The sequence below is a fragment of the Drosophila hydei genome, unplaced genomic scaffold, assembly GCF_003285905.1.
Source record: "Drosophila hydei strain 15085-1641.00,03,60 unplaced genomic scaffold, DhydRS2 tig00000001-arrow-pilon, whole genome shotgun sequence".
Classification (NCBI taxonomy): domain Eukaryota; kingdom Metazoa; phylum Arthropoda; class Insecta; order Diptera; family Drosophilidae; genus Drosophila; species Drosophila hydei.
Genome location: NW_022045643.1, coordinates 7,158,355 through 7,176,899, shown reverse-complemented (window position 1 = coordinate 7,176,899; position 18,545 = coordinate 7,158,355). Strand labels below are relative to the sequence as shown.

The 18,545-nt window shown below is 42.0% G+C and overlaps 4 protein-coding genes across 4 annotated transcripts; all 4 read right to left on the bottom strand.

Annotated features, from left to right (window-relative positions):
* Positions 1–480: 480 nt before the first annotated feature.
* LOC111605076 lies at positions 481–3,189 on the bottom strand. The gene is made up of 2 exons (XM_023323410.2): positions 2,759–3,189; positions 481–2,696 (listed from the first exon to the last, which is right to left on the bottom strand). The coding sequence occupies exons 1-2, from the start codon at positions 3,082–3,084 to the stop codon at positions 551–553; spliced, it is 2,472 nt and encodes an 823-aa protein (XP_023179178.2). The 5' UTR covers positions 3,085–3,189; the 3' UTR covers positions 481–550.
* A 1,302-nt stretch (positions 3,190–4,491) lies between these two features.
* Positions 4,492–6,818, bottom strand: LOC111605075 (polycystin-2-like). The gene has a single exon (XM_023323409.2). The coding sequence runs from the start codon at positions 6,707–6,709 to the stop codon at positions 4,547–4,549; it is 2,163 nt and encodes a 720-aa protein (XP_023179177.2). The 5' UTR covers positions 6,710–6,818; the 3' UTR covers positions 4,492–4,546.
* Positions 6,819–6,972: 154 nt separating this feature from the next.
* LOC111605083 (polycystic kidney disease 2-like 2 protein) lies at positions 6,973–9,357 on the bottom strand. The gene has a single exon (XM_023323419.2). The coding sequence runs from the start codon at positions 9,262–9,264 to the stop codon at positions 7,030–7,032; it is 2,235 nt and encodes a 744-aa protein (XP_023179187.2). The 5' UTR covers positions 9,265–9,357; the 3' UTR covers positions 6,973–7,029.
* A 2,005-nt stretch (positions 9,358–11,362) lies between these two features.
* Positions 11,363–16,840, bottom strand: LOC111605084 (venom acid phosphatase Acph-1). Its single transcript, XM_023323420.2, has 5 exons — positions 16,667–16,840; positions 13,638–13,736; positions 13,115–13,198; positions 12,765–12,923; positions 11,363–12,219 (listed from the first exon to the last, which is right to left on the bottom strand). The coding sequence occupies exons 1-5, from the start codon at positions 16,823–16,825 to the stop codon at positions 11,509–11,511; spliced, it is 1,212 nt and encodes a 403-aa protein (XP_023179188.2). The 5' UTR covers positions 16,826–16,840; the 3' UTR covers positions 11,363–11,508.
* Between the last annotated feature and the right edge of the window lie 1,705 nt (positions 16,841–18,545).

Sequence of the window (18,545 nt, the reverse complement as noted above, 5' to 3'; positions counted from 1 at the left end):
AAACCTTAAAAGAAAAATATGGCAGAAGTGGCAGCCACTCTGGGGCAAAAGCAATAACACCCACACGCTTTGGGTGTTGAGCGAGTGGGCGACAGGAATCGGGAGTCAGGACAGGACAGGACTCGCTCGCTTACTCGCTCGGTCTGTCGGTGCTGACGTGTTTCGCTGCAGCGAGCCACACTTAACCTTGGCTATATACGGCCGAGGACACGCCACTTAACTTATGAATTAAATTCCTGCGCTCCGCAAATCCTGTTGTCCGTAGTACGGCATATTTTATGACCCAACTTTAACCCAAAAAGCGCTGCGGGCTGCCTGCTAGCAGCCAGCAGCCAGCTGCGAAAAGCTAACGTGCTCGGCACAAGGCAAGAGAGAGACAGAGAGAGAGCGAGCTTTTGGCTTTACTTTCCATTCAGCGCGCTCTTTGCAAGCACAGCGAATCTCTTCGACTCGGACTTAAAGAGTACAGGGATTGTCTTTGAATAATTGTTTATTGGGTAGTCGTTGAGGACAATAAAGTGCATATTAGACGAATCTCAAAGATAACTAATCAAGTGGGAAAGAGTGGTATGAATGTTCCATGGCATTCGGGCTTTGGCTTTGGTATAATTGTTGTCTTTGGCTTGCGATGATTGGCCGTGATTAGGTAAAGTTTCTCCAGCATTCCATCGGCCAGCGCTGCAGTCATGGCGAACACTTGAATCGCACCAGACTCGTAGACCTTAGCCGCAACACCGGGTATGCTCTTGTTCACATAGTAGGCATATCTCAAGCTGTCCTGCACCGTTTCACTGCTCAAGGCATACGTTTGACTGAACTCCTCAATGCAGATCTGCCACGCAAACTGGGCGATGTGTATCACTTGCGAGTGCAGGGCATTGTGCTGAGCCAGATTGATGGTCTCCGCGTCGCCTAGAATCTTGGTCAGCAGACTCTTCTGGGTGTCCATGAGTAGGGCTTTGCTCCGAGCATTGCTGATCAGTATGCTGCCGTTCTCCCAAATCCAAGCCACGTGGCCGGCCTCATAGCTCCTCTGCAGCACCTGAATATCGGTATTGTAGATCGTATTATCCAGCTCCAGGGCTAGCTGATTCATGTCTATGGTGCAGTTCGCCTGCAACGTGCTATACATGCGGACCATCTTCATTTCGATTGGCATATTGGTGCGCTCGACTTTGCGCTTGGTCGGCTGCCTCAAGATACGCAACTGCTGCAGCCGCTGGTCGAGATGTGTGGGCAGCGCAGGCATTTGCAGGACACGCTTTAGGCTATCCAGATTCTTTTTGCCGGGCTCATTTAGCCATTTGGTGCGCAGTCGCTTGCCCTGCGGATCACGAAACTCGGTCATATTGTGGTCAATAATGTCCTCAAAGTCATCCAATCTACGCTTGTAGCTGTTCTCCCACTGGCCAAGACTTTTCTCTAAGTCTGACATAGGCGCCTGTGCCTTGCCCTTGGGCTGCAGCAGCCCGCACTCGCTGATCTTTGCTTCGAAATCGACTGGGTCTGCGTTGGAGTGCTCGCTGTTGGGCATCGAGTCGAGCCGGCTTTGCACCACTCGCGAGAGATCTTGGCCCAGCTGCTGCAGCCACTGTTGCACGGCATCCTCCTTGGGCGCTGCCACCAGCGGCGGCAGCTTTTCCACGTTGACGATCAAGGACTGATCATCTCTCTGGCTGATGGGCGGTTTCTCCACATCCAACAACGTTCGGTCCTCCAATATAATCAAGTCGTTCCTATTCAAATTTATCTGCTGCAGCTGCTCCTGCGTTTGGTCCACAATAGTTATCGAATCGATGGCCTTCTGCAGGTCCTCATTGTTGATCATCACATGTGGCACCATATTAGAAATGTCGACAGGTTCTGTTCCTCGCTGCAGTACCTTCCGGTCAAGTTCCGTGGACGCATCTTGTGCTTCTCTAGTGGCTGCCTTTAGCGCCTTGCCTGGCCTCAGCTGCAGTAATATTTTGGGCCTTAACAAATCACGCAGTGCATCTCTGCTCTCCTCATTTCTGGCCATGCTCAGGAGCATTTCAAAGGTTTTAATGTCGCTAAGTGGAGTATGCAAACGCTTTGACTTGAGGAAGTCCAACAAGCTGCGCTCCTCGTCCAGGCTAAGATCAAGGCTCTCCCATTCCATGCACGAGAGACTGGCGCCGTTCTCGTCCTTTTCTAGCTCCTCCTTCACTTCGGCGTTGCTTTGAGAGTTGTCTTGGTCGAGGCACGCAATGATCTGATCGATGTTAGTCTCATGGCTGGGCTGAGCAGTTTCTTGTTTCACTGGACTCGAAATACTTTCGCGTATTTCACTTGGACTTGACATATTGTGGATACAGCAAACTGGCCACTCGGGCGTGGCGCCCATCTTCGCCGCTTTGTAGCTGACCCAAATGTCCTCCGATGTGGGCAAATAGTCGATATCGCTCTTCTTTATGGGCGACAACAGCTTGAAGTTCTGGTCGTGCATCCAATCCACAGTATTAATGGGTGACACTTCGTCAACGAACGTTTCGGAATTATTCGAATACACCAGCTGTTGTTTGCTCTTCAGCTTGGGAATTATATAGGTCGAATAGTCGCGAACTGGTTGGCCGACATCGATCGGCTCAACACCTGGCAGATTAAAATTGAGCGTTGCATTACCGAAATTGTAGCCAACGGGCAGACATTGATCAAAGTTCCACCAATTTGAGTTTCTATTCGAATCAAATTTATTCTTAAATTCATGTTCCATAAAATTTGCTATCTGAAAACTTACTCTGCTTCTGGCTCGTCGGCTAGCACCTCGATGGCCGCTGCTTCCTGCTCCGATTCTGTCTCCACTTTAAGCTCCGCCTCTGGCTGCGATATTGGCTCCGGATTTGGCACTGCATCTACCGGCTTTTCCGGCACGGACTGCTTGTGCTTGTGCTTGCCCTTGTGCCGCTTGCTGTGCTTCTTGTGGTGCTGCCTGTGCTTAGATTTCTTATGCTCGACATTTTCGTTACTCAGCAAATACTGCTGCTGTTCATTACAAACATCGATGCCGTCTGGCATGGGTTGTTTGGAAAGCTTTTTATGCTTTTTCTTCGATTTCCGAGTCATGGCAATAAAATGCGAACAGCTAAGGCACTTCAATTAATTTTGGCATGTGAAAGTGTTCAAAAGTACTGCAAAAGGCCAATGCACCAAAAAAAACTAGTGTTGACTAATCAATCAATCAATTGCTATAAAATCAGTTCACTTGTTGACACTCAATTGAGCTAAGCGTCGAATTATAAAGTTGAAACTATAAAACTTAAGATTTTATATTAATAATATAATAAGTACATATATATTTATATATATATTCATTTATAGCTATATAGACTTCAGTGCCTTTTAAGCACTGCAAATAATTTCTGCAGCATCAATTTTCCATCAACTTGAGTTTCCTTTTGTCTAGCAACATTTACATCAGATTGCTTCTATTGCAGTTTGTCGTCTACTCTAGCAGTCTTATTTCTAAATATGCATGTTTACATATTTAAACAATTTAAAGTTGGCATCAAAATATGTTAACATGCATTTAATGCACTGTTCAAAAAAACATTCCATAAAAACTTCCTCGACTCGGACTGGCATTAGAAAGTTTTTTTATTTTTGCGCTCCGCCCCCACTTAAAGCATTTAAAACTTTATAGGACTTTTGATTGGGACACTATTTCTTAGTGTCTGGCACACACACACGCACAGAGAGATGTACGAATAGTCAGGTAGTTAAAACTTTTATATTGAGCCTGAGCGGGCAGGAATCATTTGTGATTTTTGTGTTTGCAACTGGGAATGGCACGAAATGTTGTCTCTGCCGTCTGGCCAAAGTTACAGTGACTGCAAAAGTGCTCTGTCACTGCTCATTTGTTGCTAATAATTATAAAAGTTTACACAATCCTCCCAAGTGACATGCGCATATGTATGTACCTCTGCAGGCACACACATTATGCACCAAAAAACTTGCAGACAGACTGTCTGCAGCGAGGGGCAGGCAGGAGGCCGCAGGCGAAGGCGGGTGGGCAAAAGTTTAGCGCCGCTCGCAATTGTTTAGTTTAGCTACATTTGCTGTTGGTCAAAAATGTTTGTAAAACTTTTTTAGTGCGAGCCCTAACAATAACTGCAGCCTCCTCCGATTACACAAAACTGAGCAGCACAAATAGTTTTCGGCAGCAGTAACGGCAGCCTAAAAGCATGAGGTATTAAATTTTTATTTGCTAACCTATAACAATTGTTAGAGCTCTCGAAATGCTCTCGAAATGCTGCGCTACTTATAAGTCATTCCGTTTTGGACCACAGCCAGGCTCAGGTTCCGCAAGTTTTCGCAAACAAGTCCAACAAAGCCATCACCAAATTGCCCTAAAAGCCTTTTCAAGTCGAAACTTCTCTCTGTTTGCGCATAATTATTTATTTGTGAAGTCGCAAAAGAACAAAACGGAAACAAACTAAAATTAAATGGAAAATGAAAAACATCAACACACAAAACTATAAACTGCAATTATAAAATATATCCTCGTTGGTGCCCAGCCGTCGACGGCTTATACAATGCTATCTTGTGGATCAGGCTCCTGCTTTTCCCCTGATCTGCGTAACTTATGCATTGTAATGTCGTCATCAAACAATATTATGTCCAGCATCTCCATTTGTATATTCAAAATGAGTGAGATAGAATAAGTACGTTCGATTCGTTCTCTGTATTCGACCTGCAGAAAGTGTTCTTCCTTTTCACGTTTCATCTTGAGTCGGGCATACTTCTTATCGCGCTTATCCAGTATAATTTTCACGTTTTCCGAGACGGTGCGCCCATCCCCGTTATACATCTTTTTTTGGCAGATGAATGAGATCAGATCGTCGAACTCGACGCGCAAAAACTGGAGAAATGTTATTTGTTGCTTGAATTTGGCATCACCATGCTTCTTGGCTTCAATGAAATAGCTATTGATCAGTGTGGAGAACACATTCATGAGCAGTACAGAAACCACAAATCCCATTGTCGCATACAAAGTTACGCCCACGGCTACACCCCCATGGAACAGATCAAACGGTTGGATTTCATTGCTAAAGCCAAATGAGAAACACATGACCGATATGACACTTGTCAACATATAAACAAAGTGAGAGCTGTGGTTGCCGTTGATGGTGTTTATGGCTACGCCGTATGCCCCTAGAAATATCAGAATGGCCAGGAAAGTGGTGATCAGTGGCGTCCATGCCAAAGACAAAGTTCGTGTGAATATCTGAAATACCCTGGCGAACTGCATCACCTTCCACAGACGCAACGTGGTGGCGCAGATCAGAAATCCACACAATACATTGCAGAGCACATAGAGGCGTGCCGGAATGCGAAAGTCGAGAAACTCAAGCTTATTGGCGCCCTCCAATCTCTTCAGCATTCGGAATACAGTTGATCCACGCAGCAGAATCATGGCAGTCAGAACGAGATTCAGCACGATGATTAACAGATCCAACTTATACCAAATGCTATGTAATTTGCTTATGTCATACCAAATTTGTACGCAGAACGTGTGAATGAACTGAAGGAACGTTATCAAATAGATGAGCAGAATCAGCAACTGCGTGTAGGGCGTCTGCAAATTATCACCAATCAGCCGTACACTCTCACAGTTCATATTGGGTATAATGCCGCCAAAGGGCGTTTGCTCCACACGCAATGTGCACACGCTGAACATATCGGCGTCTATGTTGTAGAGCGTAAAGTCCATAAAGACGGCGGATGTATTGTATGTTAGCCAATTGTAATCTGTCAGGAACTGAAGTATCTTCCGGCTGTTCTGCCTGGAGCGGCCGAGCAAAGCAACGTAGCCTTTTAGCTCTGGATAGTTGTGCAATTCGCCATGGTGGTTGAAATTGAGTACGACATACGCCGTGAGATCTTTCTCCTCCAGGGGTATCCAGGGGTCGTAGACGCGCCAATATTTGTCATCATAATGGTATCGCTGGTAGGGCAACTGCCACGCGGGCTTGTAGTACTCTTCGGTATATATGGGCTTGCTGAAACCGTACTGTTCCTTGCTCAAGCGGAGCTGGCGCAACCGCACCACGCCCAACATTTTATTCTGTTCGCTGTGGATCCAAATGCTGACTCCTATCGAGGAGTCACCCCCCTCGAATGCATCGATCAGCGTTGACTCTATGAAACTGAACAATTGATTCAAGTGATAGACCTCACTCAGACCAATGTAAATCGAGTGATTAAACATGAACAGCTCCCTCAAACAGGCTGAGTTGTAGTAACCCAGCTCGTTACGCGAGACCAGCACAACTCCCGTCAGTATTAGAAAGTATATACCATAGAGAGATAGATCCTGTATTATATTTTTATACTCCAGATTTAGCTGCTCATTGCGGTAACGCTCGGTGATCAGCATCTGACGTTTGGTTGCCTTCAGTCGCAGCTTCAGGTAATCCAAACGATTATAATTTTCAGCATGGTCATCCTCCTTCGTGGGCTTGGTCATGTTCTGTGGCCAGAAGCTTGCATCAATAGCCAATATTATGAACCTCACTGGGTCGGCCACCATATACTGGAAAACCAGCACGATGATTATAGAAAGAAATACGTTTTTCGCATTTGTCGTCTCATGATAAAAGCCCGAAAATACAATCATTAAAATTATGGTGATCGCGATGATGATTCCGGTAAACCACATGAATATGGTGCGTTTGGTTAACGGCTTCATGCCGGCTTTTCGTTCGGCTGCTTAAAATAATTTATATTCTTTTTGATATACCAAACGTTGCTCTAAGCTCAGAGAATATCTAATAATGTAAGTGGGACTTTCATAAAATATATGTAGCCCACTCGGATCGAAAATGCTAAGCAAAGGCAGATTCATTTTTTAATTCAAATTTAAGCTCTGGGGTCTCTAGCATAAGAAGATCAAACATGCAGCATTATGTACATACATACATTTATTTATATATATATATATATATAAGCCTTCAATATATCATCGAAATCTCAATACAAATTCTCAATTTTCCACAAATCTCTATTATTTTATGTATAGGTAAAGCTTTCTTCAGATCCCGATTCTGTATACGATTCGCTTGAAGCAGTAGACTCTGAAGTTGTCACATCTGGCCTAAAGAGCATATGTTCCAGCAAATCAAATTGAGTTTTCATGAGAGCCGCTATCGTGTGCATCCGTTCAACGCATTCTTTGTACTTTTCGTGCTTCAACGTATCTTCTCTGTTTTCCTCACTGCCGTCACCTTTAAGGTGTAAGGCATCGTATGTCGTCTTTGGAATATATCCCTTTAGCTTAATGTTCAAAATTAATTCAATATTCTCGTGAACTGTGCGATTGCGCCGCTTGTAGCCCCTCTTAAAGCAAGGCAGCTTACCAAATAGTCGCAGAGTTGGTGCATATTCAGCCTTTAGAAACTGCAGGAAAGTAATTTGATTTTGTATGGGTCTCTCATCTTGCTTCTTCCTGACATTGCAAAAAAAATCATTGATTGTCGAGGCAAAGAGGTTCATCATCAAGATGACAATAAAAAAGGCCAAAATACTATATAGAATCATGCCAAGAATGCGGCCACCATGTAGAAGATCGGCGGGATCAATATGATGGCTACAGCCAACTGCGAAGCACATCGAAGAGACAATGCTCTTCGATAATGTTGAAAATGACAAGGAATAGTTGCCGTTTATAATGACATTGGCCATGCCATAGCCAACCAAAAATATAAAAATCAACATCGCTATGTTAGCCAATGCCTGCCAAGCCGCATACAGCGTGGCTGTTATCATTTGAAATACCCTGGCGAACTGAAGGACGCGCCACAGCCGCAACGTTGTGAAACAGATAAGGAATCCCAACAAAACGACGCACGCCATATGCAGACGCGCCAGAATCCTAAAGTCGAGGTACATGTGTATATGGATATTCTCCATTTGCGCGAGCAGACTGGAGACCAGGACTTCATGGGTGATCAGCAAGCAGATCAGCAAAATATTCAGAGCGATGATAAATAGGTCCAGCCGGACCCACATGTTGCGAATCTTGGAGGGCTCAAACCAAAGCATTATTACAACCGACCTGGAAAAGTCGATGAAAACCAAGATATAAAGGAAGAGTATAGTTACAATGAATATCGATTGAATGTGGTCAATAATAAGCAGTTTGACGCTGTTAAAGTCGGCAGCAATCTCAAGGGTCCCAAAGGACGTCACTTCAATGGTCAGCGAGACTACGGTGAAGACGTTTGAATCCAAATTGAAGAGCGTAAAGTCTATAAATATCGCCAATGTTTCTTTCCGTGTAAGCCAATCCATGCTACTCAAATAATCGATTACCTTCATGCTGCTGTTGTAGGTGCTTGCGAGCATCGTTGCGTAGCCGATGAGCTCTGGAAATTCGTTGGCATAGCCATAATGATTAAAGTTCATAAAGATTTTCTCCTTTGTGCTACGAATGGGATACATGGGTAGCCAGGGTGCATAGATTTTCCAATATTTATCTGTGTAGGGCCTACGCTCGTAGGGCAACTGCCATCTGGGCATATATTCAATTTCATCATACTCTGGGCTCCCCCAGCCCAGGTGATGATTCGGTTTTCTACGCAGCTGCCTCAGTCGAACCACGCCCACTCTGATTGTATGATCACCATACAACCACCTTTTGCATCCAGTCTTGCTCACTTCCGGCTCAAAGGCCGACACTAATGCCGACTCCAAAAACGTATAGAAGTTATCAAACGTATGCACTTTAGACAGTCCCCAGGTGCGCGTTTGATTTTTTACAAACAGCGTTTGCATATGCCTGGTATTGTAATAGAGTAGCCCATCATACGTTGCCAGCACCAAGGACATTAGCAGCAAGAAATACTTGCCGTAAAGCCAAAGGTCTTTGGCAATCGCCTGATAGACGACGTTCAGCGACTCGTCACAATGCTTATCCGTAGCCACCAGCTGAGAGCGCAGTATACTTATTTTCAACTTCAGATAATCGGTTCGCGTGTGAACAATTGCGGTTCTATCAACACTATAGCTGTCCCGGTTACGTGGCCACCAGGCCTTGTCAATGGCCAATAACAGAAATTTTACTGTGTCGCACAGCACGAGCATCAACACTATTACCATAAAGGTGTGTATCACGACGTTCTCCTCCCTTTGTTTCTTCTGCCTATAGCCCGAAAAGCAGGATACAACGAAAAAGCAAATTGCAGCTATAATCACGGTTGCCGTGAAAAGCAGGTTTTTTTTTATGAATTTACACACTTTCCTCATGTCATAGCTATATTTATAAATATATGTATGAAGAAGTTTTTTATCGTCTATTAGCTTAAAATGTATATATTTTTTGTACAAACTTGTCGAATGGAATTATTTGAAGTATATCGAACAATATAGTTCGAACTATATAGTTTCAAAATTACAGTTTTACCTCTTCAATTAATTTATTTTCTTTTCGCTTCTTAGGGAATACCTTACGCTGTGCAATATTAAAGACTTTCGACTTTACATATTTATTTCGCATTGTTATTACGCCCATTATGCAGCTACTTTATGGAGGTGTGGCAAGTTTTTCGCCACCCCCAAGACAGTCATTTTTTAGCTGCAGACATATGGCCAGGGTAACAAATCTACTTAGAGAACCGAGGGACAAGCTCAGTCACAAAACTTTGGTGTACAAAACTTTTGAGGCTAAGTGCAAGTCTTTGGAAAAACTTTAATTTTTTTGTTCTTGCAACTGCAGCAACGACCACGCCGACGACGACGACTAAAACATAAAACCTTTGGCTGAGCAACTCGGCACTGTCGACTGCGTTTTGCCCACATCTCTTTTTGTGGTCAGCTTACTAACGACTTTTCGATACGGAACGGAAAACTTTTGCGCTTGGCCTAGTAGATAAAATTGACGATAGTCGGCCGTAGCTGGCTCGCACCTTGCCACACCTGCTCTCGTCTAATCTCCCATAGCTGGTGCGACTGAAATGGGCTGCATATTAATAAGCTGCACAAATGTTTGCCAGCTGCCAGCCAGCTCCTGCTGCACAGTTCAGTCTATTAAGCGGCACAATAGACTTATGCGCCAACCCAAGCTGACTGCCAGGCATGCAACATGCAAAACATGTTTGCCCATTCCTTGCCCGACTTCGGTTAGCCAAGCCAAGCCAAGCCAAGCCAAAGCGCAACCAGTGCCTTTCTTCACTCAAACTGTTTGCCGTTTAGTTTCGCATAAAGCGTACACACTGCAAAATGCATAAATCTTTGTTGGCACTGGCTCAGGCTTGGCCTGGAACGTAGCTCTCTACGGCTGCTTTAGCGTCCTGTTTGTTGCACGTTTCATTTGTCAAAAAAAGGTTTTCTAGCATTTTATTGCCAGGACTCGGCCAGCTTACAATGGCGGCATGTTTGATTAAAGTTGGGTGCGAAAGATTTCTACTAACTGCATTCCCAACTCAACTGAAAGTGATTCCAGCAGAGTAAATTAAGAACTTTAGTGCGCCTTTGTCTATGATAGGTTTCCCAATCCTTCCGTTCCAGCAATGCCTTGTCATTAATCATAAGAGAACACAAACTGTGCACATATGCCTGAAGATTTATCAGTTCTTACTCAAGTCAAGCAACTTTGCTGCTAACGTTTTCTCTGCCCACCAAAATCAAATTAAGCTAAATTAAATGCAACAACAAACAGACAACGATAGCAATGCGAATGCGAATGCGAACGCGAATGCGAATATAAGCCAGGATATGATTCCATTATTTAATATTTTTTCCTCTATTTTCTTCTTTTTTTTTGGCAAGCACACAACATATGCGTCCCGTTGACAAATAAAGTTTACAGATATGTGCATATAGCAGACATTTCTGTCTGGGAGAGGGAGAGCGGGAGAGCGCCCAATGTTGAGCACACAGTGAAAGACAGATGGGGTAACGCACAAGGGTAAACAATGTGGAACTGAATGGGTTGCGAAGGGGCAATGGCAATGCCATGCATGGAACTCCAGCAGCAAGCGCCAAGCATGGAGCACTGCTAATGTACACAGACAACAACTCCCCAATGAAATAGTTTATGGTAAACCGCAATGCGAAAAATGTCACCTCTTGGCAAAAATGAGCAAAGCCAAAGGGCGGGCGAGATTCAAAGATACAAAGCACAACATAGAGATAGCGACAAAAAGAGAGCAAGAGCGAGAGAGCTGGAGGGAGGGTGTTCGGGTTGTGGTTCAGCTGGTAAAATAAGTGCGGAAGTTGTTTGCGAAGCTGGCAAAAGGCAAACGGAAGCGGCCTATTGGGCAATGGCGGCGCCACAAGCGGAAATGAGCCAACTTGGCTGCCACATGAGGCGCTGGTTCTGGCGCTAACTCAAACACCCGACAGCTGACAATTCCGACTCGATCTTTAATAATAAGTATAAACTGTTTGACTTACAACTAAAATGTTGACTTAACTAACTTTAAGCTCCCTGAGTTATAGCAGCGCGCGTTCGATTCCAAAGGAAACTGGCCGACTTCCAGCTTAGCCGCTCTATGGGCCACGCAGTGGCGGCTCTGTGAATTGCTCGTTTTGAGCATCGCAGCGCTTGGCATCCGCCTCGGTGGGCACCACATCTTTGACCAGCTCGAGCAGCTTATCCAATGGACACTGGAACTCACAGCCGGGCACGGTCAGCTTTTGTGCCGGCGCCTTGGAATTATTGCGGAAATAAATCTCCACCCAGTAATCACCGGTCTCTTTGTTCTTGTGCAGCTCAAACAGCGCCATGACCGAGTAGCGTGGCAGCTGACGCTCCCAGATCTTCAGCGCAGACAGCACATTCACCACAGTCGAGTCGTGGCCCGTATAAATAAACAGCTTGCGCTTGTCGGGCTTCAGCGTTTCGTTGCGCTTCTGCTGCATCTCGTTGAACATCTTGCTGAGGAATGGACCCGCCTTGATCTTCTGCATCTCGGGCGTATACACATTGTACACATAGCTCTGCTCGGTTAGAAACTGCATTTTCTCGGGAAAATATTGCTTCGTCCACTCGGGCAAGTCCAGACCCCATTCCTGCTCCGCCAGCAATGTGAGATACAGCGATTGCACATCTTCTGGCTCATTGAAACTGAGGCCAGTGTGTGCTGCCAGCTCCTTAAACATATCCAGATACGGCTCTATTTCCTTTTTGACCTCGGGCAGTTCGTATACCTCATGCAGCGCCTCGAAGTAGCGCGGGCAAGGCGTGCGCACAAGCAGCAGCTGGCAATTGATAGAGAGAGGAGAGTTTGTTAATTTAAAGATTTAACAAGGGAATAAATGACAATTGACTTTAATTTGACTAAATGTCTGGGTAGAGATCTGCTAGAAGTAGGAGAAGACCAAAACTAACTGGCCAAAGTCCTGGCTAAAAATCTATCAAATATCCTCTGGAAATTTATGAATGATAGCTAAACTCTTTCTGCGTTCGTTAGCTTAAATAGCCTTAAGAATTTATATATTTATATATTAAATCAATTTCCGTGTTGCTTAACTTGCCTCAAACTGGCAGTCAACAAATCTGTAAATATTTCAGTAGCAGAACAGGAAAAGCTACAGAAATTTGAAGCCTCAAGTGCAATCAAATTGATATTGTCATAGCAAATGCTTAGCACATTTCTCAATAAAATTAGTTTTTGAGCCGTTTAAAAAAAAAAAAGGGTAAATAGGAAACTCAGCCGAATTAAGCCTTAGACTTTTGACGCTGAGAAATGAATGACAAATCAATATCAATTGATGATGGGATCATTATTGATTGGTTGACATACCGTATCCTCATTTAGCTCCTGCGAGAACACCGGAATGGGCTGCCAATTGTACTTGCTGTTCCACTCCATGGCCGTGCCCTTGGGTGGGAAGAAGCTGGCCAGCACCGTTTGCATGGTCATGTGTGTGCGTGGCACGCCCGTCGCCTGTGCGTGCACCAACTAAAGATGTTACAGAAAGGCGAGAGACGAGAGACGAGAGAACGAGAACGTTAAAAAGAAATTGAGTGATGAGGCGAGCGCGCGCTTGAGCTTTGCAATTTGTAAACGTCCGCACTATCAGACACCCATTTCACCCGATGCCAGCTGGGCGGGTTGGGCGTCTGGTGGTTCGTTAGCGTTGGGTTACTCACATCGGGACTGTAGTAGGGTGCCAGGAATTTGCCATAACGCTTACGCAGCCAGCTTCCAATGTTGAACAGCTCGCGTTTGCCATTCTGAGCGTTGATTTATTACATGGCATGGGCGGATGGCACGTGAGACAACAGCCGGCGAATCCACAAAGAGAAACATATACACAGCAAGAGAGAGACGAAGAGCGCGCGAGAGAGAGAGAGAGAGAGAGAGAGAGATACATGTAGCAATGTTATAAAATAATAAATGCCTTGCATTTTTGCAATTGCATAAACATATGCATGTGTATATGTTAATGCAACACAGACGACGACCCCGCACTCGCCCGCTTTTCACTCGCTCTCCTCAGCCACGACAAACATTTGCATTTCAATTTATTTAAATGCTTTGCTGCGTGGTTTTCGGGCTGAACGGAAAAGCTGGCTAGATGGAGGTTCTCTTTTCACAACATTTCAGTTTTTTGTTTTTAGTTTTTCTCTATTTTTTGGGCAAAAGTTTGGCTGCAACTTATTCTCGACTCACATTTGTTACTTGTCCCCAGCCAAATGGATAGTAGGTTTCGTTTACATGGGGATCCAGGGGATATGTGTCCGCCGGTGTGCGTGGTCCATGGCGAAAGACCTGCAGAAACAGAATCGTACAAATGTATGCAGTGTTAGTTACAAGTTTTTAACTTTTATTTCCATACGCTGCTTAAATTAGCTAAGGCCTGAGCTGAAATGGCATTAAATGAGAATCTGATTTAAATTTAAGCTATGCACTAATCTATTTGTCTATTTATTAAAGTGCATAAATCATTAACAAATTAGTTTAAAAATAGCACTAAACAGCAGTTTACACTTGTTTATTCGCGCTATTTATAGCCAGTGTCATTGAAGCCTTGTCGAGTGCGTCGACAACAATGGGCAGGAGAAATGACAGCGCACGCGACTTTGATAAGAGATGATGTCGGCAGGAGAGGGTCTGAAGTGAGTGCCCAGCCCGTGCAGGCTAAATTCCAAGCTGCTCATGCACTTAGCATTACAGAAATGCGGATGTATTGGTGATTCGCTTTGAATAACGCGTGGCCGGTATGCTGATAAGCCTGAAGGTCAGCCGCCTCGGCCCTGACTCTGAGTCTGCTAATCTCTATATCAGTTAATTAGGTTTTCAGACCATCAATATTGGAGCTCGACTACGTTTTCAAATCTTATTTATATAACAAAAGTGCGTCGCAGTTTGCGCCGTGGCCATAAACAAAAAGGTTGGTGAACTGGTTTTACATTTAGTTCGTTTGCTATTTGGTCGGCCGAAACGAGTAGCTAAAAAATTGTAATTAGGCATGTAGCTGGTTTTAAATTGATTTGGCTTTTTGCTTTTGCTGTTGTTTGCGGCATAAATGATGCTCAGCGCAGATTTATGAACCAGTTTGGAGAGCTTGTACAAAACAGCGCCGAGTACGTGTTGTGATAAGTGAAATTCAACTCAATTTATTGTCATTTGCAATACGAGAGAGATGAAAAATGCACTAAAATGTATTAATACCAATTGAATATATGAAAAATACCAGAAACACGCGTGAAGTGTAACAAAACTGAAATAGCTTTGAGCACATGATACGTGCATAAGCATGAAATGAAAATTCTACGAGGTAATTAGAGAAGTTATTATCTTATTAAACATTACGTAGAGATGTGTGCTTTGTTTTTGTTGTTTTTTTTTTTTTTTTGTAAATGCAATTTTAGATGAATATTTAATTTATTTAACTTGAATAAACTTTTTTTTCGATTTTTTATAATGTATGTTTTTTATATATAAGCTTAGGGATTTTTTTTAAATATTTTAATTAATATATTATATGTCAATGCTTATACTTTTATATAAATTTTATATTCCAATATTTTTTAAATTTTTATAGTTTTTGCTTATTATTATGTATTATATATACATATTACATGTGTATATATAAAATACATATTTATATCTATAAAATGTATTTATGTTATATACAATTTATTATTTTATATGTTTAGATCCTTGTGCAAAAATGTTTATATTAATATAAAAATATTTTATAGTTTCGTAGTTTTTCTCCGACAAACTAATTTTTTATATACGCTATATTCTAACTAAATGTTTTTTAATATAAATAGATTATATATATTTTTTTTTTGATTTCGAGCTATATATTTTATTAGTATAGCACATATTAATATACTTCTATATAAATATAAAATTTTGTTATAGTTTTTAGTTATTCTCTCACAAAAAAATAAAGAAACACGAACTGCGACTATCTCTAACATTAACTATTAACGTTTACAACGTATATGGATGTATGCCTACATATATATTTTATATACATATACATATTCACAGTCAATGTCTTAATAGTAAATTTTTACATGACTTCACGGTTGGCTGCTCGTTAGTTCATGATAGAACTTAGAATTTCAATCACTGGCAACGATTCTGTTAGCCCGTCGCACGTTACTCAATGTTGTTCTATTAATAAGACACTTGCATGATCCAATTATAGATCAATTAAAACAGCTGATTCAACACGAGTCACACTGATTTGCTTTGATTTAATGTGCACAGTTTTAGCTTATGATATCGCAGTTAAACACATCTAAACACTTCTATTATCAACGTGGTACCTTTCGGAACGCCTTCACTTTCCATTCTGATGTTGCTTATTTCTGTGACATTTATTGTATGCGCATCGAGCTTGGGTCTTATCGCGCGACATTCGTCTATTACCTACGCTCGAAGCGTACTAAATTTTTATTATTCCATGCAGTAATTAAACACATCGAGACACTGGCCTACACAAGCGAGGCAGCTGGACTGCAAAGTGTCAGCGTTAACATATTATGCTGATTATTTATCAGCAAAAATGTTTTGTTTTTGTTTCTCTAAATGTCATTCACTTTCAATGCCAATGCGTTGAAAGTGAATTTCTGTATTATCAGCTGGTTTTTCTTGGGCAAACGTGACGATAATAATTACCTTACTAATAACACCTGAGCTGGGCATTCTGAATTAGTTCAATAAGAGGGGAAGTTGCTAAAAATAGCTCCAAAATGTAAATTTAGAAGGTAACTGAAGGAGCTTTGAATGCTGGAAGTGAAAGATATAGTTTATGGAAATAATTTGAATAAAGTTGGAAGTTAACTGAAATTCTCACAAACTTTGGGCTCAGAAGTTATTTCGATTGAAAAGTAAGTTGGAAATTTTATCAAATTATGAGTTCTAGAAGAATTTTCTATTTAACTAATTCAATAATAAGAACTAATCAAAATAAATAATACGTACGCACCTACTACATGCCTCGCCTTAATCAAGCTCAACACATTTATATCCAATACAAATCTAAAGCCCGTTAAACCTGCTCGCCTCAAACTGAATCGTTTGATCAGCTCTATTTAAGCTACAAAAACGTAAAGCGCTCTTCAGCTTAAGCCCTGTTTGACAGTGCAATCAGCGCAGCTGTTACTGCACAGCTGTTTTATAATTTTTGTTTTTTGTTTTTTGTTTGATGTCGATTTGCGATTGGCTCTCGGACTTACCACATGCAGCAGCTCAAGCGTAGACTCGTCGGTGCCGGGATCGGTGATCTTGCCGGAGATGATCGTGGAGTGTGTAAAACACAAGATCAGCACAGCAAACGCAATTAAGCCGCCCGTCATTGCTAGACAATGCTTTCGAGTGAAATGCGAACGCGGCATTTTGGTTGAGGTGCTTTATATGGCTTTAGCCGAGGCTCCAACTTGGGTGGGGGGAGGTTCTCCGTTCTCCGTTCTCCGTTTTTATTGTTAGTATATGAGTGTATGTATATTTGCTTGGCGCCAATAGCAGAGACCCGAAACGTAGACGCGATCTCTACGGCCACAGACACACAAATCAGAAGAAGCACAAACAACTCGATTCTTTTTTGGTTTTTGCGGGCACTTCGTTTTTTTTTTTTCGGTGATTTTTTGTTTTGCTGCTTCTCTGTTTTTCTGTCGGTGTTTTTAATTATGCTGTTCATAAAACAAAAAACCAAAAAATAAAACGTGTTATTGTTAATTTGCAAAGTCGTTATGGAAGCGGTTTCAAGAGACCGTCCCTTTCATCAGCATATGAATAGGTGTATTTGGGGGGCTCTATTTGTCTTATTCCTGCTCTTATCATCAATATAAACGGGCAACTATTAGTTTGTCTTTGGCAAACGCAAGACTTTGTTGCTTGATGGCTGTTCGACAGCGATAAGCGTCTGTAACCGGATAACGGATGGCTCAGCTGTTCAGTGGAGCACTTATGCCGTACTGTCCCATATATACAATCGCCCACAATGCCAGAGGCCACAGCAGAACGATGTTCAGACCCAGCCCGGTTGACTAGCGAACATATGTCTTTTATCGTTTCATTATCGCGAAATGCTTTCGTCACCGTCGTCGCTTTTCGACTATTATTACTTTTATTTCTCGAGTGTGTCTATTGTGTGTGTTGCGTGGCTCGTAACTGATCGTACATTGAGCAGTCGCCACAACAATGCCTCAACATTTCAGGCGTTTTAAATCGCGATCGCGATTTACATTTACAATACGCACACACACACAGATACACACACATATTTGACAGCTGCCTAATATTTACGAAGCCAAAAGAATTCATTCGTCACCAAATTCCAGCTTTAATAAATCTCAGCGCTTTTTTCGTCTTTTGCTTTGTTTTTTATCGAACATATGTTAATTATTTAATGTATGCATGTTGTTTTTGTGTCTGTTTATTGCTTTGTTAATTACGTCAAATATAAATTTACATCTCATCTTTATTGCTGCACGGAAGTTGTTTGCATCCTTTTATGTTTCAAATATATCTCTTTACATCATTCACTTTATGCACAAAATGTTCGATTGTCAACTGTTGGCTTGAAGATCAACTACAGCTGGTTTTATAAGAAAGTTATAAAGTAAAACACTTTTTACAGCACGTGTAAGGCACTTGAAGGCAGGGCAGATTGAGAAATATGTGCAAATAAAAACAACTTGAGGAACTTCAATTAAATTCAGTTCGATTCAATATCGCTGAGAGACTTAATGAGTAGAGCCTAAGACTTTTGGCGGTCTAGAAATAAATAATTATATAAGCACGTATATAATAAATAATGCTTAAAATTTTAAATTATGCTTCTGTTTTACTACTTGGTGTCTTAAGGCAGCTAGCTATTTGAACTAGAGATTTGTTTATATTAGTAAAATTGTATTTTGATATTTTGCTATATTAGGCTTTTATTCCACATTTATTACTATATTAGCATAAACAATCCACACCATATACAACTATTATAAGTTGCAAATTATTATTAAGAAAAATTCTTTTACCAAACGGCAGCCTGATAATTATCTTTTGATATATATTATATAAAAATTTATATTTGAATACTAAGTCAATACTAAAACCTCT